Source organism: Lissotriton helveticus, chromosome 1_1 (assembly GCF_964261635.1).
Source record: "Lissotriton helveticus chromosome 1_1, aLisHel1.1, whole genome shotgun sequence".
Lineage (NCBI taxonomy): Eukaryota > Metazoa > Chordata > Amphibia > Caudata > Salamandridae > Lissotriton > Lissotriton helveticus.
Genome location: NC_136057.1, coordinates 1240984208 through 1241010443, shown reverse-complemented (window position 1 = coordinate 1241010443; position 26236 = coordinate 1240984208). Strand labels below are relative to the sequence as shown.

At 48.6% G+C, this 26236-nt stretch overlaps 1 protein-coding gene across 3 annotated transcripts in view; it reads left to right on the top strand.

Annotated features, from left to right (window-relative positions):
* TRMU (tRNA mitochondrial 2-thiouridylase) overlaps positions 1-25704 on the top strand; it is a 314142-nt gene extending 288438 nt beyond the window's left edge. For all 3 annotated transcript variants that reach the window (XM_078679799.1, XM_078679789.1, XM_078679808.1), the window contains one exon: positions 21181-25704. In XM_078679799.1, coding sequence (XP_078535925.1) covers positions 21181-21336 — 156 coding nt within the window. In that variant the 3' untranslated portion in view covers positions 21337-25704. The remainder of the gene's footprint in view (positions 1-21180) is intronic.
* The last annotated feature ends 532 nt before the right edge of the window (positions 25705-26236 follow it).

Below are 26236 nucleotides of genomic sequence, written 5' to 3'. Positions count from 1 at the left end.
GGATGTTACACAATGATTGAAGATAAATCATGGCTGGTCTCACCTAGGAGAAACCAGCTTCCCTTAGAACAGGTTGATTCAGAAAGGGGGTGGTGATGGACAGAGCATCTGAGTTAAACAGAACACTCATACCCAGTCAAAAGATCAGGGCTTGATCCATCACCGTTTTTTAGCTCACTGCACCATCCCAGTTCAGAACCTGGCTATATGCAAATTAGTCTGACCCTGGCCCAGTGCATCATGGGAACAGGGCAGACCAAACTACCAAGCCAATTCTTTACTGGAAAGGAAACAAGCTTCCGGGGACCGGTTTCTGGCATTACAGCCGTCTTCGGCCCGGCTTGCTTGAATCCTGATGGTGCAGTGAGGAAGGGACTCACATCTGAGCATACCCTGCCACTCCTATAGTGGCCAAAACGATTCAGAAAGGGGGTATTGATGGACAGAGCATCTGAGTTAAACAGAACACTCATACCCAGTCAATAGATCAGGGCTTGATCCATCACCGTTTTTTAGCTCACTGCACCATCCCAGTTCAGAACCTGGCTATATGCAAATTAGTCTGACCCTGGCCCAGTGCATCATGGGAACAGGGCAGACCAAACTACCAAGCCAATTCTTTACTGGAAAGGAAACAAGCTTCCGGGGACCAGTTTCTGGCATTACAGCCGTCTTCGGCCCGGCTTGCTTGAATCCTGATGGTGCAGTGAGGAAGGGACTCACATCTGAGCATACCCTGCCACTCCTATAGTGGCCAAAACGATTCAGAAAGGGGGTGGTGATGGACAGAGCATCTGAGTTAAACAGAACACTCATACCCAGTCAAAAGATCAGGGCTTGATCCATCACCGTTTTTTTTTTTTTGGTCTGCCCTGTTCCCATGATGCACTGGGCCAGGGACAGACTAATTTGCATATAGCCAGGTTCTGAGCTGGGATGGGGCAGTGAGCTAAATAACGGTGATGGATCAAGCCCTGATCTTTGGACTGGGTAAGAGTGGTCTGCTTAATTCAGACACTCTGTTCATCTCCACCCCCTTTTCTGAATCGTTTTTGGCCACTATAGGTGTGGCAGGGTATACTCAGACATGAGTCCCTTGCTCACTGCTCCATCAGGATTCAAGCAAGCCGGGCCGACGAGGCTGAAATGCCAGAAACCGGTCCCCGGAAGCTTGTATCCTTTCTGGTGAAGAATTGGCTTGGTAGTTTGGTCTGCCCTGTTCCCATGATGCACTGGGCCAGGGACAGACTAATTTGCATATAGCCAGGTTCTGAGCTGGGATGGGGCAGTGAGCTAAATAACGGTGATGGATCAAGCCCTGATCTTTGAACTGGGTAAGAGTGGTCTGCTTAATTCAGACACTCTGTTCATCACCACCCCCTTTTCTGAATAGTTTTTGGCCACTATAGGTGTGGCAGGGTATACTCAGACATGAGTCCCTTGCTCACTGCTCCATCAGGATTCAAGCAAGCCGGGCCGACGAGGCTGAAATGCCAGAAACCGGTCCCCGGAAGCTTGTATCCTTTCTGGTGAAGAATTGGCTTGGTAGTTTGGTCTGCCCTGTTCCCATGATGCACTGGGCCAGGGACAGACTAATTTGCATATAGCCAGGTTCTGAACTGGGATGGGGCAGTGAGCTAAATAACGGTGATGGATCAAGCCCTGATCTTTGGACTGGGTAAGAGTGGTCTGCTTAATTCAGACACTCTGTTCATCACCACCCCCTTTTCTGAATCGTTTTTGGCCACTATAGGTGTGGCAGGGTATACTCAGACATGAGTCCCTTGCTCACTGCTCCATCAGGATTCAAGCAAGCCGGGCCGACGAGGCTGAAATGTCAGAAACCGGTCCCTGGAAGCTTGTATCCTTTCTGGTGAAGAATTGGCTTGGTAGTTTGGTCTGCCCTGTTCCCATGATGCACTGGGCCAGGGACAGACTAATTTGCATATAGCCAGGTTCTGAGCTGGGATGGGGCAGTGAGCTAAATAACGGTGATGGATCAAGCCCTGATCTTTGGGCTGGGTAAGAGTGGTCTGCTTAATTCAGACACTGTTCATCACCACCCCCTTTTCTGAATCCCTTAGAACAGGTAGCAAATATCTTTTTCTATGATCTGAAAAGAAACCACAAAACATAACAAAATGCAGGGTATCTTGCACAGAAAAATTATCACAGGTGCAGGGCGGTGCTAACTCTGGTTTCACCCATGTGTTAAAACTTCCTAAATAAAAATGTATAAGGTTAAATCTAAATTTGTTCAAAAGAAACCTGTGAAATGGCTTGGTGACAAAACATAAATAGGGTTCTAGTGCGATGGAGTTCACTAACAAATAGTGCCGTCTCACTGCTGGCTTCTGTAGTTCCCTTTCCTCTCGGCGCGTTCTTGCCCTTAGCATAAAATGATTTTTAACAATGCCTACATCCTGTTTCTTGATGCCAGAAGGGTCTGTAAAGAGTTCCGGGCGCCCCAGTTCCGTAAACGACTTCTTCAGGTAGGCCATCCACGGTACTCTACTACTGTGATCTAAAGACATGACATCCTTCATTATCAGGTGATTAATAGTTAGTTCTTTATTGAGCCACGTCTTTAGCCAGTAGGTTAAAGGCGCTAGGTTTAACCTATCACAAACATAATCCAGGCCCAATTCTGCATGAATGGAAAAAGTTGGTGTCGACTGGGGAACAGACAAAAGGGAACGTAAGAATCTATTTTCCGCTTTTTGGATAGATTCCAGACGTACATAACCCCATAATGGTGCGCCATACAATGCCACTGTAAAACATTTACTGTTGTAAACCTTAAGGAGGGCTTCCATCGGTCTAGAGCCCAGCCTTTTTGAAAAACCCAAAAGGGCCGCAGAAGTCCTGGTCACCGCCAGGCTTTTGGCCCTTACCTGTGGGCCCCAGGTACCCCTGTCATCAAAAAGCACCCCCAAGTAGGGAAAGGCTGAAACGCTAGTAACAACTTTGCCCTTGCATCTAAAAGTTTTTACTAAAACCTTTTTCCTATGGTGTCCAACAACCATGGTGTGTGACTTGTTCGAATTAACCTTCAAGTCTAGTTGGTCCATGAAGGTTCCAAAGGCGTCCAGGAGCTGCTGAAGACAGACGCCAGTGCGGGCTATCAGCACCGCGTCGTCCGCGTATAGGAGAGCAGGAATCTTAACTTCTCCTACATGCGGAACGTCTCTGGCCACTACATCCAGGCAGGCACCTAGGCCATTGATATAGATTGTAAAAAGCAGGGGGGCCAATATGCAGCCCTGCCTGACCCCTCGCATGGAGTTAAAACGGGACGTACATCTACCCTCTTTTGTGACCCGCACAACTGCGAATAGCTCTTGGTGGAGTGAAGCCATAAACCTAACCAGTGCCACGTCGATCCCAATCCTCAAGAGGATATCCCACAACTTAGACCTTTTCACCAAGTCGAAGGCAGAGGAGAGGTCCATAAACGCTAGGTACAGAGACCCCTCCCCAGCCACCGTATACTTTGAGATCAACCGGTGTAAGTTGGAGCACTGCTCTATTGTGCCTCTCTTCTCTCTGAATCCATATTGGATATCAGCCAAACCTCCGCAACACTCCAAACTATCCCTTAACCTGGCCAAAAGGACTCTGCCTAAGATCTTAATTGCAGAGTCCAAGAGGGATATGGGCCTATAGCACCCTGGGTCGTCCCGAAGCCCCTTCTTAAATATGGGAACGATTGTAGAAGTTACCCATGTGGTTGGTAGAGAGTTGCCATTAGCAGCTGTGAATACATTGGCCGCCCATAATTTTGGGGAGTGTATATAGAAATCTGCCGGCACCCCGTCTGGCCCAGGGGCTTTGTTCTTAGTAGTGGCCAGAATGGCTTTCTCCACCTCAGCCCTGTTAAAACATATGGGAGGGGCGTCCGGGACAGTCATATTACTCGACTGGACGGCCATGTCGGTGTCTCCATAGACTGATCTGAAATGTGCCAACCATTTATCGTCCGGGATGACACAGTCCGTGACTTGATTTGGCGAGTCAGAGAAGAAGGGCTGATTAATTACAGTCCAAAATTGCCTGCTGTCCCGTAAGATATCAGTAGAGAATAAGTTCTCCCAGGCCTCGTTTTTGATTTTGTCCTGCATGACCTTGATGGCTCGCTTATATTCCTTTCTTAATGTTGCGATTTCTGTCCTCACCCTTGGATTTGCTTTAAGAGCAGCCTTTAAAGATTTGTGGGCTTTCGAACATGAAGCATCAAACCAACGGCAATGTTTGCTTCCGCCCTTCCTCAGTTTAACCGTGAGGTGAGAAGAAATTTGGCTACAAATGGTTTGAAAGGCATCCATTATCTCCTGATCTGGGGTATCTGGGTTCTGGCAGGTCGTGACCTGGGCCTCAATTAGCGGGAGAATGTCAACATAAAAGTTGTCCGGGACCACATTTGCCCACTTGAGCCTTCTACCTTGGTCTATTGGGCGTAAAGTGAGCCCTGTGTTAGCTTGCCCCGGCAACGGTCCAATGAAGTCCCCCCAATCAACCTCCAAGAGTACAGGGTTGTGGTCACTGAGAGCGGAGGGGACTGTACAGTAAGAAATAGCACTATTAAAGATAGCTGGGGTCACAAATATATAATCAATTATTGTACCGGGGACTATCCCCTTAAAAGTGGGTGTTCTAGACTCCCCTTCCGTGGTAATGTGTTCTAAGAAGTTGAAATTAGCCAAAAAAACTTCCAACTCCTCACCTGCTTTAGTGTGCTCAAAGTGGGGTCCCTCAGGTCCCGTGCCCCCCACAAGGTCGCTTGAGTCACACATGAGTTTGCAGGGATGAACATTAAAATCGCCCATGAGTACACATTCAAAATTGGTACGTGTATTATGACTAACTAGGTTTAAGAAGGAATCTAGGGCAGCTATGTTATTATCTCAGCAATCCCTGTATCCTGAATTATAAAAATTTATGAACAAAGTGCTCTTTGTGGGACTAATTATCCTTTCAACAATTAGAAGGTTAGGAGAGACATTTTTAATCTGCCTTAAAGGCCCTTTAAGGTCTAGTGAAAATAGGGTTAGTAGGCCTCCACTAGCTCTGCCTGCATTACTGGGGGTGGCGGCTACAGCGAAACTGGTAAAACCCATCCAGCCAGAAGCAGGATGAGGTGTCCCATGTTTCTTGTAGAGTGATAACATTATGCTCAGAAACAAAACTAGACCATTCATTGTCACCAATTTTAGATCTAATTCCTGCCACATTCCAACTAAGGATTTTACAAACTGCGATCCCATTTGCATTTCTACCCCCCTCGACCGGTGTTGATGCTTCATTTATTAGTCAGTCTGTGTCGTCTAAGCCAGACAGGGGGGCAAAATGGTTACTCATAGCCAACCCCCGCCCTCTACTTGACCCTGGGGAACCTGCTGGGGGGGTATTTGCGAGTCCGTGGATCGCCTTAGAGATTGTGTAGTTACAGGGTCTTGTGCGCTTCTCCCCCCCTGTAGTGACCTCACACTCTGCCATCTAGCTTGGTAGTGAATTGTTTGTTTAATACGGGCAGGGGGTTGATAAAAAAAACCCAAGGGGACCAGTCTCAAATGGTCCCTAGATGAAATTGCGGAGCCGTCCCAGAATAACCTGTCTGCCAGGTCAGCCCTGCAAAAATGTATTACCACACAGTCTCCCTGCGTGGTTTTTGGTAGTTTACCAATCAATCAATCAATCAATCAATCATGCCATTTGTATAGCGCACTACTCACCCGGGAGGGTCTCAAGGCGCTTGGGGGGAGGGGTATGCTACTGCTCGAACATCCAGGTCTTGAGTTGTTTCCTGAAGGCAAGATGGTCCTGGGTCAGCCGAAGGTGGATGGGGAGGGAGTTCCACGTCTTGGCAGTCAGGTAAGAGAAGGATCTTCCTCCGGCGGTGGCTCTTCGGATGCGTGGTACGGCTGCGAGGGCGAGGCTGGTGGACCGTAGCTGGCGGGTGGGCGTGTAGAAGGTCAGGCGGTCGTTGATGTACTTGGGGCCCAGGTCATGGAGAGACTTGTGTGCGTGGGTGAGGAGCCGGAACGTGATCCTCTTGTCGACGGGGAGCCAGTGCAGGTTCCTCAGGTGGCTGGAGATGTGGCTGCGTCGGGGGACATCCAGGATGAGTCGGGCGGAGGCGTTCTGGATGCGCTGGAGTCTTTTCTGTAGCTTGGCTGTGGTTCCGGCGTAGAGGGCGTTTCCGTAGTCCAGTCGGCTGGTGACGAGTGCCTGGGTGACAGTCTTCCTGGTCTCGGTCGGGATCCAGCGGAAGATCTTGCGAAGCATACGCAGGGTGTTGAAGCACGATGAGGAGACGGCGTTGACTTGTCTGGTCATCGAGAGGGAGGGGTCCAGGATGAAGCCCAGGTTGCGTGCGTGGTCGGTTGGCTTGGGTGCGGTGCCCAGGGCTGGGGGCCACCAGGAGTCGTCCCAGGTGGAGGGCGAAGATCCCAGGATGAGGACTTCCGTCTTGTCCGAGTTCAGTTTCAGGCAGCTGTCCTTCATCCACTCGGCGACGTCTTTCATCCCTTCGTGTAGGCAGGTTCTGGCGGTGTCGGGGTCTCTGGTGAGGGAGAGGATCAGCTGGGTGTCGTCGGCGTAAGGGATGATGTTGAGGTTGTGCTGGCGTGTGATGGCTGCGAGAGGTTTCATGTAGATGTTGAAGAGGGTGGGGCTGAGTGAAGATCCTTGCGGGATGTCGCAGATGACTTCGGTGGCCTCGGAGCGAACGGGGGGAGGCGGACTCTTTGTGTTCTTCCGGCGAGGAACGAGATGATCCACTCCAGTGCCTTCTCTTGGATACCGATGTTGCTGAGGCGCTGGACTAGGGTGCGGTGGCAGACCGTGTCGAACACAGCGGAGAGGTCCAGGAGGATGAAGGCAACTGTTTCCCCCTTGTCGAGCAGGGTCCGGATGTCGTCGGTGGCTGTGATGAGGGGGTCTCGGTGCTGTGGTTGGCTCTGAAGCCGGACTGCGAGGGGTCGAGGGATCCGTTCGTCTAGAGGAAGGCGGTCAGCTGTCTGTTGACGATCTTCTCGATGACTTTAGCAGGAAAAGGGAGGAGCGAGATGGGGCGGAAGTTTTTGAGATCGGTGGGGTCCGCTGTAGGTTTCTTCAGGAGGGCGCTGATCTCGGCGTGCTTCCAACTCTCCAGGAAGGTGGCGGTGTTGAAGGAGGCGCTGATGATGTTCCGGAGTTGGGGTGCGATGGTGGAGTCGGCCTTGTTGAAGACGTGGTGTGGGCAGGGTTCGGTCAGTGATCCGGAGTGGATGGTGTTCATCGTGCGGGCTGTGTCTTCGGTGGTCACCGTGGTCCAGGTGCGAAGGGTGGCGGTGGGGGGCGTTGGTTCGACGGTTGGGTGCGTGGGTGGGGCGCCGAAGCTGTTGTGGATGTCGGCGATCTTGCGGTGGAAGAACGAGGCGAGGGAGTCGCAGAGGTCTTGTGACGGAGTGATGTCGTTGGTGCCGGTGCTGGGGTTGGAGAACTCCTTGACGATAGTGAAGAGCTCTTTGCTGTCGTGGGCGTTGTTGTCCAGTCGTTCCTTCAAGGATTTCTTCTTGGTGGTGCGGATGAGCTGGTGGTGCTTGCGGGTAGCGTGTTTGAGGGCGGTCATGTTGTCGGTGGTCCGGTCGAGGATCCAACCCACCCTCCTTGCATGGATAATCGTATCCGCGATATTCTCCCCACAACATTTCTCTGAGCACCACCTTTTCCCCTTGACCATGAGATCCCGGGTTGATTCCATCTCCCCCTCCATAAGTGGGGGGACCCCAATAAACACTGCAACTAATGGAGACGCCTCTGGGGGTAGGTTAAGTTTGTATGTGCTGGGGGTAACTTTCCTATGGGCAGGTGGGCCCATCTGAGGTGGAGAGGATATTTGTTCCATCATGTTAGAAACGCTGGCCATTATACAGGGGGGGTTAGCTTTAGTAACCTGTGGACTGACACCCACGTGTAATGCCCCGCTTGAAGACTGTGTGAATAGCCTATTACCAGGAGCCTCCAAGCTCCCTTCACCATCCACAGTCGATCCCTTACTAAGCGAGAGAATATTGGGGGGTATAGAGTTTACAAGTCTGTCTATAAGGGAACATTTCTTTAAAAGACCTTCCAGACAGGTGTTTAATGTGTCCACAATGTCTTTCGCAATTCCCACAAGTAGGGGTTCAATCCTGGCCACAAAAAGTTCCTCCAATTTATCTCCCAGCAAGTCAGGTTGTACACTGGAAGTGGTCATCATGTTAGCGTTTTTCCCCTTCTTCCGCCTAACTGGGTGAGTACAAACTTAGAGTTCTGTCTTGTAGGATTCGTGGGCGGGACAGGGACAGTAACCTTACTCATAGGGCAAGGGGGGAGGGGATTTACAATAGTCACAGCTGGTTCCAGGGGTACAGAAGGTGTGTCGATTGGGGCCAAGGCATCGTCCTCCAGAGAATGAGCTAATACAATATTAGAGGGGGAAAGGGATGACAGCCCCAGTTCAAGCTCCGCGTTAGCGATCTCCTTGGTTAGGGCCCCCACAGCAGAGGAGAGATAAGTCATAATAGAGTTTGAGTGTCTAGGGACTTTAGCTTTTTTTCCGCCCTCCTCCATAGTCAATGCCTTCTTCCGCTTGCCCATTAGTAGCAGCAGATGTTGGGGGTATCGCCCTGCCCCGGACGGCCATAGACGGCCCGCCCTCTGCCCGGGCTCAGCCCGGCGACGCCCGCGCGCGTCCCGCGAGGCGGGAGCGGCAGCCGGCTGATAAGCGCCTCTGGGCTCGGGATCCTGACGCGTCAAATCGCGTCTCCGGGAACACCAGGGGACGCTGGGTAATGTAGTTTCACCCTTTGCTCCCCCCTCTCTGCGGCCGCGGTGTTAGGAGCGGCAGCGAGGGAGAGCCGAGGTGATCAGCGAGGCGTCCTTGTCAGGGAAAGCAGAAACGGTGTCCAGTGATGCTGGTATGTAGCCCCCAACGAGCTAATGCCCCCACTCGGCCGCAGCAGCAGCCGGCTGATAAGCGCCTCCGGGCACGGGATCCTGACGCGTCAAATCGCGTCTCCGAGAACACCAGGGGACGCTGGGTAAAGTAGTTTCACCCTTTGCTCCCCCCTCTCTGCGGCCACAGTGTCAGGAGCGGCAGCGGGGGAGAGCCGAGGTGATCAGCGAGGCGTCCTTGTCAGGGAAAGCAGAAACGGTGTCCAGTGATGCTGGTATGTAGCCCCCAACGAGCTAATGCCTGATCCATTCTGCTCACCAAGAACAGGGTCAGTTATCTGTCTTTTAAAGTAAAGTAACCATGCCATTCTGCAGCAGAAAGAAATCCATGTTTATAATGCAGATTTCATTGCAGCATGACAAAAGCATCGCTACAGTAGACATTTGATCAGGAATACCCTTTTCATAATAGTTTTTCCTATTTGTCCTTTGTCTAATAACTTACATTTGCATTTACTTTTCTGCACATCTACCCTAATTATATTGTTCATTGGGGGCGTGGCTTGACTGCCGAGCGGAATGGCTGCCTGAACGCGCAGCTCCGCCGATCGAGAACATTAATCCGTTCTTGAAGACGCTGGGGCTCGGATCTCGTGCCCCTTGAGCCAGCGGAGTATCCCTGCACTGAACGGCGGCAGCTTTACTGTGGTGCGGCTTCGCCCCGGGGGCGTCCTGTCCCCCTTCCCTGTGAACGCTGCGAGGCCCGCTGTGGATTTGCAGGCCGGGACCTCGCGTTGAAGCTGCCCGACCGGAAGTGGCTGCCACCCCGGCCCCGCACGAGTGACCTGTGCCGCTGAGATCGTGGTCTGGAGGCTCTGACCGCGCCGTCTGCCTGACGGGCATATTGCAGCGGGGGCTGGCGGCGGAGGCTACCTACATCGCAGCTCCGGCCACAGTGACCGAGGAACGCAGGGCAATTGAGGCGGAAGGACGGAGAAGAGCGCGGCTGCGAACCTCGCTTCCACAACTGCACAGTGAGTTGGTCTCTGTTTGCGCTGCCTGGTCGTGGCTATCTCTGGTGACGGGGATAGTGCCCTGGGGCTAGGTCCACTCGCTGCTACATCTGGGCGGACGGAGCTGCCAGCCTCAACGATTGATCTTTTGAGCGCGAACCGCCATTTTTGTCCTGGTGCCTGTGACCGCATACATAACGGAACGTGGGAGATAACTGAATCGGGACAGTGGTCGCGCTTTGCCTCCTCATATCAGCGCACCATAGCCGGACTATCGTGGACTTGTGAGACTATGCACCGGGATTCCAGACTGAGGACACCGCTTGTAATACCATAGCGCGCTGCCTACATTGTGGACTATACCGTGCCGGTATCACGCCCGCTGCCAGACGCGGTGCCTTGACTGGCTGACGCGAGTGGAGGAGGGGTGGATTCGTACAACTGTCGGTGGGCGCGCCGAAACCAGCTGCCATCATGGGCAAACCAGACACGAGACAGCCCAAACTCGCGTTTGATAAGACGACCAAGAAACCACAGGGTCCAGATGTCCCGGAGCCGGAATCACAAGGAGAAGCCCGGCCCGTATTGCCAGCGGATGACATCAAGGCCATGTTCCAAGATCTCAAATCAAGTCTGCAGGGCATAGATGGTAAGATGGACGCGTTGGCTGCTCGGATGGACGGCATGACAAGAAGAATGGACAAGCAAGAAGGAGTAGTTGGGGTGTTAGAAACGCGGGTGACGGAGACGGAGGAATGCCAGTCGGATCTAGACAAAAAGCTACGTGGTATGGACAAGGTGTTGGCCCTGATCCAAATGAAGAATGAGGATTTGGAAGCGAGGTCCAGAAGGAATAACGTGCGCATTACGGGAGTGGCAGAATCAACAGACATTGCAAATATGGAACGTTACATAGAACAAATGATGAAAGACCTCTTTGGAGAAGAACTGTCCCCCATGTTCCTGGTGGAGAGGGCGCATCGTACGTTGGGACCGATTCCAAAACCGGGAGCCACACCTCGACCCATCCTGGCCCGGATCCTCAACTATAGAGATAGGGACTCGATATTGAGACTGGCACGAGGTATGGCGGAGATACAATACAAGGGCAACCGGATAGCACTGTACCCAGATTTCACGCTACAAGTACAATTAGCGAGGAGGGAATTTCTGCCTGCGAAAAAAGTGTTTCAGCAAATTGGCACGAAATACTCACTGATCTACCCGGCGAAACTGAGGGTTCAGGGCCCGGGCAAACCCACATTCTTCACAGATGCGAAAGCGGCGTTGAAATTTGCTAAACAGCTTGCCAAGGAACAGAAGGGACAACAGGAGGTGGCAGAGCAGGGGGACGCTGCACAGCTAAGTGATGTTGAATAATGCACAGTGCCTTTATGTCTCCCGTTGATGGGGAATTTTCATGTAAGGGAGGGGGGCTTGATGGAGGGAAGCCGGCCAAGCGCACAGCGGATAGGTATTGAGACGCTGCCCGTTTGGGTGAGGGATGTGTTACTGTTTGCTGATTGATTGCGATCTCTGATATTAAAACACTGTTGCTCCGCTTGGTTTGAGGGGCGGGGGGCCCTGTAGCTCATATGGTCCGGCCTGCGCTCGATCGCCTTGCCACAAGTGCAGGGTTAGATGGCACATACCCGCGTACCCCAGGGGATGACTCCCACAATATGTTTCGACCATCTACTATTGTTGTTACTTTGTCCTGTTGGGATGGTATGGGTGGGGATGATTGCACGACCTAATTGGGGGGTTGGAGCGGGTGGTAGGGGTGGGATGGGGATTGGTTATGTTTGGTTTGCATTGTTAACCTACGATAACGCTATGTTGATATTGTCACCGGAGGTCAATTACATAAGAGTCTATGGCACCGATGCGGCGTGCTTGTGGATGGACTGGAGGTGGTCGTCTTTCCGAATGACTGTGGAGTGGGGCCTGCTCGGCCTTGGGTGGACTGTGATGGGCGTACTATTAGTCAGAATGTACACGCAACTCTTGGTAATACTATGGCAGCTGCTGGTGACTTAAGGTCTAGTGCACCTACGACTACTGATACGTCCGGCGCTATGGCATCAATAACTTGCCTGTCATGGAATGTGAGAGGAATGAATGACAGAAGGAAAGCGAGATTGGTTCATGCCTATTTAGCTAGGAAAAATGTGGATATCTGCATGCTTCAAGAAACACATTTACAGATCACTGATGCTCCACAACTCAAACACACTAGATGGGGGGAGGTGGTGCATGCCCCCTACTCGAATTATGCCAGGGGGGTGGCGGTTCTGATCCGAAAGGGACTACACTGGGTGACACACCAAGTGCTGAAAGACGGGGACAGGAGGTACACGTTAATCCTAGGAGTGCTGTGTGGAATCCAGGTACTGCTTGTGAATGTCTATGGCCCCAATGATGACAATCCTGCCTTTTATGAGCAGCTATGGGACAAAATGCGTCGATTCACCAATGCAGCGATACTGTGGTCAGGTGACTTCAACGTAGTGCTGTCTAACGCAATGGATCGACAGGGCGCTGCCCGTGAGCACCACCCGAAGGCGGCTGAGGCCCTGGGAGGTATTATCTTGGAAGCATCCCTGGTAGACTCCTGGAGGCTATTACACCCTCACGCGCGAGCGGGCACTTGCATTACGGCCCACAGGGCCGCATGGTCGAGACTCGACTACTGGCTGCTGTCCAGGGAACTGCATGCTTCGGTTTTGAGGGCGGTGCACTTGCCGAGATCGTTGTCGGACCACGCTCCGGTGGAAGTAACCTTAGCTACCCCAGCACAATACGCACAACCGTTCAGCTGGCGGTTTCCCTCACAGGCCTTACTAGACCAGGTGTTCAAAGAAGAGCTGAGAGATAAACTCGAAGAGTTCTTTGCGCTCAATGAGGGGACTGTGGACTCACCCGGTACACTCTGGGAGGCCTGCAAAGTGGTGACGAGGGGGCATTGCATGGCGCTCAAGACTGGCGTACTGAGATCCATAAGAACTACACTAGCTGCGCTCGAAAAAGACTTGGCAGCTCTGGAGGTAGAGCTTATTAGCTCACCTACGGCTGCGACCCAGGCGGCCTTCAGGGCAAAACTCACCCAATATTAAGAGGAGGCCGTACGGGAGGTGAAATTCCTACACAAATACGCTCAGGCTAGGAGATATGGGGAGGGGGACCGCCCCGGGAGGACACTTGCCGCAATGCTCAGGAAACCTAGAGGTGCGGAATATATTCTGGAACTGACCACCGACACTGGCGTAACAGCACGGACGCCGGGAGATCTCCTGAACACTATGGAAGTTTACTATGAGAGACTTTACACCTCCAGGGTGCAGCCAGCGGACGAGGTGGTCACGGACTACCTCGACACGGTGGCGCTGGCGTGGTTCAACAATGGAGCACGCGAATATATGGATTTGCCGATCACACAAGAAGACATCCGTGTAACCATAGCTGGCATGCCCTCGGGCAAGGCGCCTGGCCCTGATGGCCTCACGGCATCTTTCTATAAAGAATATGCGGACATCCTAGTCCCTAGGTTACACAGGGTGTACATGGAAGCGATTGAGGCTGGAAGCCTCCCCCCGTCGCTTCGTGAGGCCATGATCATTACGCTCCTGAAGCCGGGCAAGGACCCCACAAGTCCAGATTCGTATAGGCCGCTGTCCCTCATAAACCTAGATGCCAAGATATATGCTAAATTGCTGGCGGAGAGACTGACACCTATGATACCGCAAATAGCGCTATCGGATCAATCGGGATTTGTGGCGGGTAGGTCCACATCACATAACCTGCGTACATTATTTGGACTGCTGCATTACCTAGATCCGAAGGCCCAGGCCGCAGCTGCTTTGTTGGATGCCACTAAGGCATTCGACTCCCTTGAATGGAAGTTTTTGCAAGCACTGTTAACTAGAATGGGGTTTAGCAAGCTCTTCATACAGAAAATTTGCGTTCTTTACAATTGCCCGACGGCAAGAGTGAAGATAAACGGACAAGTCTCGCAGCCTATAAAGATCACTAGAGGGACCAGGCAGGGCTGCCCATTATCACCGCTGCTCTTTGCCATCGCCACAGAGCCGCTGGCGGCGAGATTGAGACAACATCACACCCAGAGAAGCATAGGTTTTACCTCTAGAGGGTTGTTGGTGTCCCTTTACGCGGATGACATAACGATCTTTATGCAAAACCCAGCGGATAATTTTGACCCCCTCATGAGGGAACTAGTGCGATACAGTGGCTTGACCGGCATAGACATTAACTGGTCTAAATCCACACTGTTGCCGCTCACGGACGGCACAGTACGCTGTCATACCGAATTCCCCATCGCATGGGTTGAAGGGGAAGTAAAATACCTCGGAATACACATAAGCCGCTCCATACAAGATCTGTGGCTCTTAAACTATGGCCCCACGGTGGATTGGCTAGAGACCAGAGTGAAAAAGTGGATCACCCTGCCGCTGTCACTGACAGGGCGTATAGCAATAACCAAAATGGTCATACTGCCTAAATTCTTGTATCTATTTGCGAACATACCACTACCGCTTACGCTTGCCTTCTTCAAGCGCATACGCTCCGCCCTGCTCGAACTAGTGTGGGCGGGCAGACAACCTAGAGTACAGTGGAAAGTATTGACGCTTCCCTTTCGCCAGGGTGGTCTGGCAGCCCCGGACTTCGAGCTCTATGCTTACTGCGCCCAGGCCCAGTACCTGCACTTCTGGCAACACCCAATCCCATATCAGCCTCACGTGGCGATTGAACGGGATGTATCGGCGCCTACCCCATTGACTACGGCGCTATACCACAAATATAAACGGTCGCCAGACGATGTGAACACGGTGGAAACGGTGCGATGGGCCTGGCATAACATCGCAAAGCGAGCGGATATTACTGAACTGTATGCCCCGTCCATGCCGCTGAGCGGAAATCCGTTATTGGGTCCTCTGCGAGATACGGCGATCTCTGAAAGGGCGCGAAAGTGCGGCCTGTTGGTAGCCGGCGACCTGTATCCCGATGACACATTTGTGGAACTGGGGGAAATCTGCGACTCGGAGGTCCCCACGGCTTCCGAATTACTGCTCTACTACCAACTGCGAGCAGCGTGTAAGGCCAGATACCCGATGTTCCCTGCGGTTCCGCCGTCACTTTCGGCGCTAGAAGAAGTGCTGTCGAACAGCTCTCCGAAAAAACTGATCACCCGGATCTATAGAATTACGCAAGACACGGCACCGTGGGTACGGCCTCAATCGAAAGCTCTGTGGGAGGCGGAGGCGGGAATCAGCATAACTGACAAACAATGGACGTTCTGCTGCACTCAATTAGAAAATTTGTCGCCTAATTACAGACTGCGACTAATACATTTTAATTTTCTACATAGAACGTACCGCACACCTGCGCAACTCTTTATAATGGGGCTACTGGCTGAGTCTCGGTGTTGGAGATGCGGTGCAGAAGATGCAGATTTCTTTCACCTCACTTGGAGCTGCGCGCCAATGCAGCACTACTGGGTAGAGATCTTCTCAAAACTGGGACAAATAATAGGAGAAACAATGCTTCCTGACCCGTTGGTGGCCCTACTGGGATTTGTGGCCGGCGTCCCCAAAGCCTCACGGAAACTGGCTGCGATGTTACTCCTCTTGGCAAAAAGGCAAATTGCGCTGCATTGGAAGCGTAAGACTGCCCCAAAGGCGGAAAATTGGATTCAGTCGGCACTATACTGTCGAGATCAACTGACCACATATGGAGAGCTGCTACCACTGAGATCTAGACCTGCTGACGTCTGGCTGCCCCTGACAACCTGGCTGTCGGGTAGAGTATCGGATGAATAGTGGATAGTATGGCACAGAGAGAGACTGGTGATGGGTGATTGGCAACGTATAGGACTTGGAGAGTTGAATGGCTGGACCACGAGGGAATGGGCTCGGCGAGGTGACGACTGCACACGGATGAACTTTGGGCATAAGCCTGCGAAGAAGAGACTTGATGACTGGCATTGACTGGTTTGCCTGCTGGGTTGCTACTCCTCCCCCCCCACGCTGTCCCCCCCCCCCCCCGCACTCCCCCCCCTGCACTCCCCCCCCCTTCTTACACACTCCACCACATCCTCCTCTTCACACAAGACATACGCTGCTGCCAAATGATCATGGTCCGGTTGACGAAGTACTCTTAATGATGACAAATGGTGATTGACAGAACTGAATGCGTTATTGGTTTAGTTTTACAGGGTTCTTATACATTGATGCTACATGATCTGTACAACTGCGTGAGCTGTATGACCACACAGACTGGTCCAATTGGAATTATAGATGCTGCCTGCCTCCGGGTTGTTGGCTAAATAGCAGTGTACTGGCTTCAAACGCTGAGTAAAAGTTTATAATCCCAAAAAAAAAAAAAAATTATTATATTGTTCATTCTGAATGAATATATATCCTTTTCACTTTATTGACTTTCCAAACACACCTATTCTGTCACCCATGCATCAGTTCATCACTGGGGGCTATAGAAAAACATTTCTTGCTAATTTACACCGCACATATAAAAACAGTGCTAGCAATTATAATCAAAAGGGGCATTATTGGAGCAAGGTTAGCAACTTGTGCTCACGATGCACAGTATCCGGTAGTTTAAAAAGTCTCACTAGTTATATAGCTTGTCAATGAGCTCATGCTAAAAGCGATTTTTCTCCCACACATGGCTCTCATATTTCTATATTCCCAGCGGATGATAAACACTTGCTAATGGTTGTGATTTACAATGATGTGGTCCTTGTCATGGAATGGAAAACAAAACAGGATATTAACCATTTAATGTTACGGCTGTCTGCAGTCGTGTTTTAAGCAGTTTAATGCGAAATTGTAGCACTAATCTGAATAAAATGTGGGCTCGTGCCCATGATGTATAAATATCTGATAAGGGCATATAGCATACATGTTCTATGAATTCATATGTCAAAAGATCAATAAAAAGTTTAAAAACTATTATTTTGGCCTGTATAATTTAATAAACGCAGCCTTCCTCAGGAAATCCTCAAGACATCTTTCATTCTTGGGATATTTTACTACAGTGACCATAATTCAAGAAATTATTGTGCCCCGTCTAAATTACTTGCCCACAAAATAGATTTTTTAATTCTCTTATTTTTTATTTTTCTTGAAAACATTTTTCTTTTATTCTTTTCACGTGTCTCTTGGGACTGTCACAGATTTCAAAATAGTTACGGATTTCAATGTATGTTATTGCTGGTGACACTAATGGTTCTTCATTTCAAAGCTGCTTTCTTTCTTATGATGAAATTCATGTCAGAGACATTCCCTTCTCTCTGTCTGTCTACCTCTGTGGCTTTTCTATCTTTGTAGTAGTGAGCAGTCTTCTCTAATATTGTAGCAGCAGCACAACTTGCTTATTACACCACTTCATAGAGGAGAAATATTGCTTGCACCTTCACAAAGAATGTGCATGTAAACTTGCTCTTGCATCTTGGCTCTTTTCCATTCTTAGCTCGTTGGTATCTCCGCTGGCTAGGGGCAGGACTGAAATCTGCTTCTAATGTTGTTAAAGCAACATCCGTACCATGAGCACATCCATGCCCTAATCCCTGCTTGTATGTGGACCATTGCTATCTCCTATTTAATCTCTTGCTTAGTGATGCTCTTTCACTGCTTGCCCCAATACTCCAGGTTTTTTTGGTTTATTTCTGTTGTTTTTTTTAGATTATCCTCTTCTTCTTACAGCCTGTGTAGCTTAAACTGCAACATCAGCATGATCTCTTTGTCTCGTATTTGAAGGAACAGTCATTCGGTGCACACCTGTGCTCTTTTTCCTACCATCAGTAGGAGGTCCTCCGGAGTTGCCAACATTAAGTGGTAAAATTAAGGATCTTCAGGATGATGGGCCAGTAATTAAGAGCAGGGTTACTCTCACCAGGCCAAGAACATAGGACAGCAGAGCTACCGCCAGGTAACTGGGGTTGTCTATGGCCCCTCGTCCATCTCAATCCACCTTCCATCCCTATTGTGGGTATGGAAGGGGTCTCCAGCTGCACTCCTACCCTCTTAGCCACTACAGTCCTTTTCACGGCCAAAGATCCCTGCGACCGAGGACAGGTTTCCAGCGGTTAGGACAGTCCACCACTCCCCCGGCAGCTGCTGCTTCCAAGCCTCTTTAATTCGCCCTCAGACCATCATGGGCACCCAGTGGGAGGCAGAATAAGCAATCACCTCCAACAGTGGCGGTCAGTAAGGTCATACCTATAGGACTACAGGTCATCCGAAAAGGTTACTCCCTCCCCTTTGAGACACCCCCTGCGTCCGTCCCATCCACTTATGACTGGCTGATGGTGTACCATCTCTCCTTGCTCCGTCAAGAAGTGCAGGCTTCCTCGGCCAAGGGTGCTGACATCCGAAGTAGGTTGTGGTTGCTATTTTAGCTACTTTCTGGTGCCCAAGATGGGTGAAGAACCCTGTCCTAGCCTTCTCAACTTCTTCTTGAAAAAGGAGACATTCAAAATGCTCACTCTCATCCAAGTGTTGTCTGCCCTGGATCCAGGAGACTGTATGGTAGCATTGGACTTGTAGGACTCTTATTTACACATCCCCGTCCTGCCGGTCCACAGTTACTATCTGTGGTTCATGGTGGGCTGCAAGCATTTTTAGTTCGCTATGCTCCTCTTTGGCCTTATTAACGCCCCCCGGGTGTTCACCACGGTGATGGCAGTATTCACCGCCTGTTTGCGGAGGTCAGTGATTTTCAGTCTTCCCCTACCTTGACGACTGGTTGTTGAAGGTGGCGGTTGTCTCCGACATTCACTATCAACATGCCGAAGTCACACCTGACTCCCTCTGAGATGCTCCATTTTATCGGAGCTGTTCTGGACATGGTGCAGTTTCGGGCCTATCCTCCGATTGGTGAGTCCAGGAGATTCAGGCTATGATACCGATGTTTCAGCTTCTATCCTGGATTTCAGAGAGACTGACTGAGGCTGTTGAGCCTCGTGCATCCTGCTGGTAAACCATGCTCGCTTGCATATGCAGGCTCTGCAGTGGGACCTGAAGGCCAAGTGGGCGTAGCATCAGGGGAAATCTCTCCAACATGGTGCAGATCTCTGAAGGAACTGCAAAAGATCTGCAGTGGTGGCTAATGAACCGTGATTAGGTCCAACTAATTCTATTACCATTTTATTGTTCATGTTTGCTGTGCTCTCAGCAGGTGGCGTGACACTTCTCCACCCTAATGGAGAAGCTGCTGTTGTGTACTGTTAGTTTTGTGCCACCCATAGTTGCATCTTGGGCACGATGCAAAGAAGTGTTTATTTTTCAGTTTTGAATAGGCTTTTAGCAGGATATCATTCTCTGGAAGTCAAGAATCAGTGTTGTTTTAATCTTAAACTTGGTGATGTATCTCACTACACGTATGCATCTAATTTATATGTTATTCCAAGTATCTTACTTGTTTTTCCAGGCAGATTGTAATGGTGTTTTGCAAAGCATAAAACAGGATTAACTGTAAAACAAACTAGCTGCTAATTGTTTCATTTGCAAACAATGGCAATCTTGAGTGGGCTATTGTTTTTACACATGATAGAATTAAAACATTTTTTTTAATGTAAACATGAACTTCTTCCTACTTTAGCCAAAACTCCTGCATAGGATCTATTCTGCATTTTTCACTGAAGCTTTTAACATGTAACAGTCCCCTGGTCCAACATCATTCCTTGCCCAGGCTTTCAAAGAGTACTTGGCAAAGCATCTTCAACTGGTGTAAGCCCCATCATCCCTTGAACATATGGAATCTAGTTAAATTGTGAGGACATGCATCATATTGTTGTCATTCATATTGCAGAAAAGTTGTTGTGGGAATTGTTAGCCAAGTAAGTAAATATTCCCATGGCCGTCATCTCCCAGATCATTCATACCATCCATTGAACGCTGGACATGATGCTGTAATCCACTTGGGTAATGTAGGCAATTGGCAGATCAATAAGAAATAGGTTGCTGATTGACTCTGGTGAAGTGGGTACGATGTCAGTCAAGGGAGACCCTGAATTCCGTTCACTCAGTGTAACGAAGTAGAATAAACCCTCAAGTCGTAGAAGTATCTTGAGAAGCCCTGCTTTGCTTGTCACCAGGGTAACAAAGTAGAATAAATCCTTTTTGATGTTGGTAGGTTCTTTATTAAAAGAGAATCCCATCTACATGTCAGGCTGCACTGGCACATGGAACCCACAACATGTCATAGCTCGGCTAGAATGACCTGGCTCTATATGACTCTACATGACCTGGCTCTATATGACTCTACATTCTTACTAAGCAGCTCAATGCTAAAATACCGCACTCAGGATTTTAGACCCCATTATACAATGCATTTTATCCAGTCTCTCAGGTCAGAAGTGTGAGATTTTCGGGCAACCCTGAATTATATGATGTAAGGCACCCCTTTGGCTACCCCTTTCAACATAGGTCAGACTTTGAGGCATCCATGTCTTTGAGTTGGGCTGGAGTATAAGACTTTCCACTATGCATCTACCTTATGTGCACTCCTGGCACTTTTAAATGCCCTAGCCCATGTGTGGGATGGGTCCGCATCAGCAAGGGCGAATTGTAATTCCTGTGACAGTTTCTCTTGGCCGGGCCATGCCTCTCTCCTATCAAGGCACCCTGGTAGGTTTGTGAAGTTTAGAGATTAAAATTGTTTTTTTGGGGGGAGTTCTTATTGAATGACATGAGTGCCCACTTATTTCTCTTCCATGTCTTTACATCCATAAACCAGTGCCTTATTTGGACATACTCAACCCTCTCACACTCTCCAACAGTGCTGGTGGCTTACTTACACGATTCTAAAGATATTATTGATCCTGAATTGAACAAATGGCGCACTTTAAAACAGTGAACAGGAGTGAATGCGTGATTGTCAAACAATGGCTTGAATGAGGGTGGAATGGTAGTAGCTACTGGGTTCCTCCTAAACCGTTTTGGTGCGTTGAGCATAACAGCTCGTTACATAAGGAAGTTAAACATTTCAGCGAGTTACCACCCAAAGCATAGACTATTTTCAGTTACTATCTATAACAGAACCTGGAGGCCCATTGCTAAGTATTATGTTTAAAATCCTATTAGTTAATAAAAAAAAAAAAACATTAACCTACAGTTACAATCATATGTGCACAGCAATGTCCAATTTACTTTACGTATTTTGTTCAAGAATTGCTTTTTAATTGCTGTTTTGTTTGTATTTTTTATTTTAGTTTGCTGTATTCTACAAAGGCGATGAATGCCTCGGCAGTGGGAAAATCATGAGACTGGGTCCATCTCTGTACACGTTAGGGCAAAGTAAAATTGAAAATACTCCTTCAACGAATGTGTCAAAAGAGGAAGTGGAGACATGTGGTCCATTGTCCTGATTGAGTCTTCTTCCCATCTGGTCTTTGTTGGCTGTGGAAAATATGAAGAACTCGGCACCCATTTTAGGTGGCAGGCAAGACATGCTTCTAGGACAAGACATTTTGAAATACACTTGTTGCCGGAGAGGTATTTAAGAACATTGATGCAACTTACTAATATGTTGAGTCTCATTTCCTTCAAGATATTTGGGATGTCCCAATCCACATGCAAGTTATGGAACATAACTTTCCCTCTTCAGACTTAAATGGTTGAGAGTCTGGAACATGCACTCTACAGGTTCCGCTAACTTATGAAGTCCTTGACTCCAGTACATTATGCCTTTCCTTACACTCAAGGCAATCAGTGGTGGCTGCATAGCTTGTCTTTCTCTGCTTGTCAATCCATTCAACCCTTCTCCATATTCAAAAACTGCTGTTAATATCAAGGGCCATTCGCTGGTGATGACCTTCATGTTTTGTATTTGCCTGGGTGACAAGAACTGTAGAATGCAATATAAGGCTTTCTTCTACTGGGCAGTTTTAAACCAGGTTCATGGATCGCAGGTCATTTCTATATTTGACGACCCACAGAATATTCAGACACACATTACAAAGTTCAAATGGAGACATCGCTTTTGTCAGCTTGGTGATCATTGATTTTAAAAGGTATACCGACCAACAACCATATATTTCGAAGACATTGTGTCTTGTCCATTGAAGAGGGGGACCCTGAATCCTCAGAACACCTCATAATTACAATGCATGAGGAAAGCCTGAGGTGTGTTGGCAGGTCTATTGCTCCTGACACCAGAGACACCCTAAAGCGTTGCCAAGTCTTTCTGAGGGCCAGGGTGGTTGGTGGTACAAAGCAGGCGCACCCTGTGGTTTCCTTATGAGATATTTCTTGATTAAAATGTCCGAAAAGATGTGGTTGTGAGTTGAAATCTCAATATCACCACTGCTACCAAGGATCTTTTTTGGCTCCTGACAGTGGTTGGTGATAACCTCAATACACCATTAGAGATCTAGAGGTAGAATAACCTAGCATGACCTCCAGTGAGATACATACCACGCCATTTGTGCTGGGGATCATCATTAGTATGTATATATTGTTGTAAAATTTTGTTGAGAGCTCCCGGACAACAGTTGTTTATGCACAGGGGGTATTTCACTTACCTCTGTATGGACAGGCACCAGTGATGAAGCGTGCTACAATACAAAGTGGGTGAGGTGACCTACACATATCTTTTGGGAGACCTGTAACACACACAGAGGAATAACAACATATATATATTTTCGAGGTGATCTCTAGCACTGATGGTGTTGTATAGTGGTTGGTGATAAACCTTGGATGGTGAGGAAAAGGAATTCTGCTGGGCCCCGAGTGCCTTATGGTCGTAAATGGCAACCCAATGCCTAAGAGGTATCTTTCTTACTGCTCACCAGGAAAATTAATACCTAGTTCAACTTGAGGCCAGATAAAGCAGTCTGTGTAGCCACCTAACTTCTAGTACGATTCCTTGTGGCTGCTGCGGCAGCATCCTCAATTTCTATATCTTTCAATAAAGAAACAATGTCCCTTGCCATACTGACATTAAGTTGCACCCTAATTTGTCCCAGCGCTGTTGTCAAACTAACACAGATGCTGCACTGGTGAGGCACACACGAAGTGCGTGTGTGCACCTAGCAGATTCCCTTCCTCCTTACCTCCCAAATGAACATGAAGCAGAAATGCAGATTGACCTAAGAAAAAGCATATAGACGTCCACTCCTCTGCTGCTGTTTGCCTTGGAAATGTTGATGCTGCCAATTTAGTGATGGGAGTCAAGGCGGCAAATCTTTCCGAACTCTTCTTTCTTTTGCTACTTCAGGCCCAGGCCCAGTTTCACTTCAATGACTGCTTCACAGTGGTTCCAAAGAGCTTAGGTCTGGTAGCCTTCTTTTTCAGGTCATATCTCTGGTATTTATGAGTTACAGTGGATTCGTATGTGGTCTACTGCTCACTGGTATCAGAAGATGGATCCCACCTTATCCTTAGATGTAAGTCCTGTATATCATGTACCAGTGGTCGCAGGAAACTAACCTCTTGTTGAGTCTCCCCATCACTCTTCCTGGCACTCAGAGTTGACCACAGCTTAATAGTTTAAGTATGGTTTGCATATCTCCATGGGCCCTCTTCTCGTCTTCTGTGGATTTCTTCATTTACGTCAACATTGTGGAGATGAAGAAGGCTTTCTACAGCAGAAATCCTAGTTGGCTTCGCTCAAGGGCAAGAGGATGTTAATTTTAATGTATAATACAACCACGGTGCTCGTTAGCAACTGGAGAGTTATCATATGCTTTCGCCAGCTCTGCCATTGACCTATGTACATGCCCAACCACTCAAAGACAGCTACATGGGGGAGACCAGCCTTCCAAGACCTCCAAATAAGGAATTGAGATCTTGGCGGTCTCTTATACAATGTGTGAAAAGGCTACTTGGAATCAAAGTATAGGGAATAGGGAAAAAGAAGAGAAAATAATTACCACAATTACTAGTTGAGAGTATATGGCTTTCAGAATCTATCTACAGGGGTCACCTAAGGGTGACATAGACTTCTTGAGCATATATTACAAAGAATGCTAATGCACACACCACATACTATCAAGATATATTTTTGGTATGTGCATCAGCATTGGATGTGGTGTATGTTTCTATAGTCTGTTTTTGGATTCAGGAGTTCCAAATGGCACCGCCACCACAAACTATCTTTTGATAACTTATATTTGCAAGGACGCATTCAAACTACCTCAAGTCATTTTGAGTAATACACAGTACAAATCGCACTTCAACCACTTTTCATATCTTGAGTGAATAGACTAAGCAGACTGACTTACACCAAACACGTACATACCAACGAGGCAGCAGCTGAACAATTGATCTACCTCTTATTCAGTCATTTGATTGTTCTGTCTAAGAGAGAACACCCTTGCAGTCCAACCTGGATGCAAAAAACGTTTTTACACTCAGCCAGAATTACAAGTGTGTTCTGTCTTAGCCTGCAGGGTGAGCATGGACGTATCAGTGACTGATTGCTGCGGGAATCCTGAGTCACAAATCTTTTGAGTTCTTGCTCTTAAACCATTCAATCAATTGGCCACCAATTACATGAAAGTGGTAACTCTTAAGTTTGTGTTTTTGTTGCCTGAATTCGCGGGGAGGTTCCTTCTTTGAGCCATCAATGTTTTTTCATAAGGATAATCAGTACATATTCCCATTCCTTTTGTGATTTAGGGCGTAATTATGAAGATGGTCGGACTCTCGTCTGACTGGCACTGTGGCGGAAGCAGGAATGCCCTACCAGAAGTCAGCGGTCCTGCTGCCCGCCTTAAATAGTGTATATTTTGTATTGTGGCGTGTGCAGCACACGCCGTGATACAAAGTATACACATTTAAAACATCCCTGAACTATGTGGCAGGCACCTTGCGGTGCCTGCCACATGGTGCAGGGATGTTTAGGGAGGTACAATAGGTGCCTCCCAGGCACCATAACGGAGGGCCAGGTGGGAAGGGGCTCTGCTATTGGCATCCAAAGTCACTTTCCGCCTGCCTTTTCATGGCGGGTGAACCACCATGAAAGGACAGGAAGAAAGGGACATTGTAATCCCTACAGCGGTTCCTGAGCCGGCAGCACCCTCATTGCAGGGAATGGAAGCCGACTGTCGCACTGATGGGATCCTGTTGGACGCGGTGGTCTTTCCTTCCCAACAGCCGAGCTCCGACTGCCTGCATCCTAATGCGGCAGTCGGACCAATGGGCTGGATGGCGGTGGGACTGTTACCGACGGCCTGACGGTAGTGGTTCCACCGCCATCATAATCAGGCCCTAAGTGTCATTCTGGTAATTATTTTCTCTTCTTTTTCCCTATTCCCTATACTTTGATTCTGAGTAGCCTGTACACACATTGTACAAGAGACCTCCAAGATCTGAATTCCTTGTTTTCTGGTCTTAGAAGGCTGGTCTCCTCCATGTAGTTGTCTTTGAGTAGTTGGGCAGATTAGCCAAGTTCTATTGAAGGATGTGTTGTTCTATAATAAAGCTAGTATTATGGTTGCCCTGCCCCAATTTATGTTTCCCTTCCACCTCGGCAAACAAGCCCACCTCCCTGTGATGCGATCTGCTTAGGACTTCTCAGGGGTCTGTGTGAAAGCAGCACGAAGGCCTGTCCACATGTGCAAATGAGGGGGTGACTTATTTTAGTACATCTACAAGTGATGAAAAAATATTTACTAGATTGACCTTAAATTTATATGCGATTTATTTTTATAGAAAAAATGTATTTAAAAATCTTGGAAGTCCTGAAACTGTGCATATTTATGTAAGTTAATTAAAAAAAGGTTGTTTCCATACATGACTTGTTTGCTTTGTTTTATAATTCCTCCCTTAGTCGTTCTTGGATTCATGAAGCGGCTGTGGTTAAAGATACTTGTTATGTTACTATTATTTGTGAAAGGGTTTAGGAAATATTACATTGCTTTTGTGATTCCCTTAGCTACTTTTTTTTTTTTATAAAAGCAATCCATGCATTGCATGTGATGTTTATCAGAGCTCAACCCAAGCACCCTCTTCCGATTCAGTGAAGTTGTCTATAAAGGATACCATGAATCCGTGGTTTGAGAAAAACAAGGACCCCCTGGACACTGGTGTCAATGAACTCTGAACTCCTAGGGCAGGGATAACAATGTGTGAAAAAAAACCTAGGCAGTCAACAAAAAGGCAAACAAGTAATATAAAATAATTTTGGGCCCCCCATTGAGGACCCTTAATCATCTTTCCACTGAATTGCCCTGTTATCTTCGCCCAGCATTAGCTGCTATCGGGTGTGACCAGCCCAAAATTATTTTGCGCACCATTGAGCCTACTCCGGCGCTCCCGGTGTGG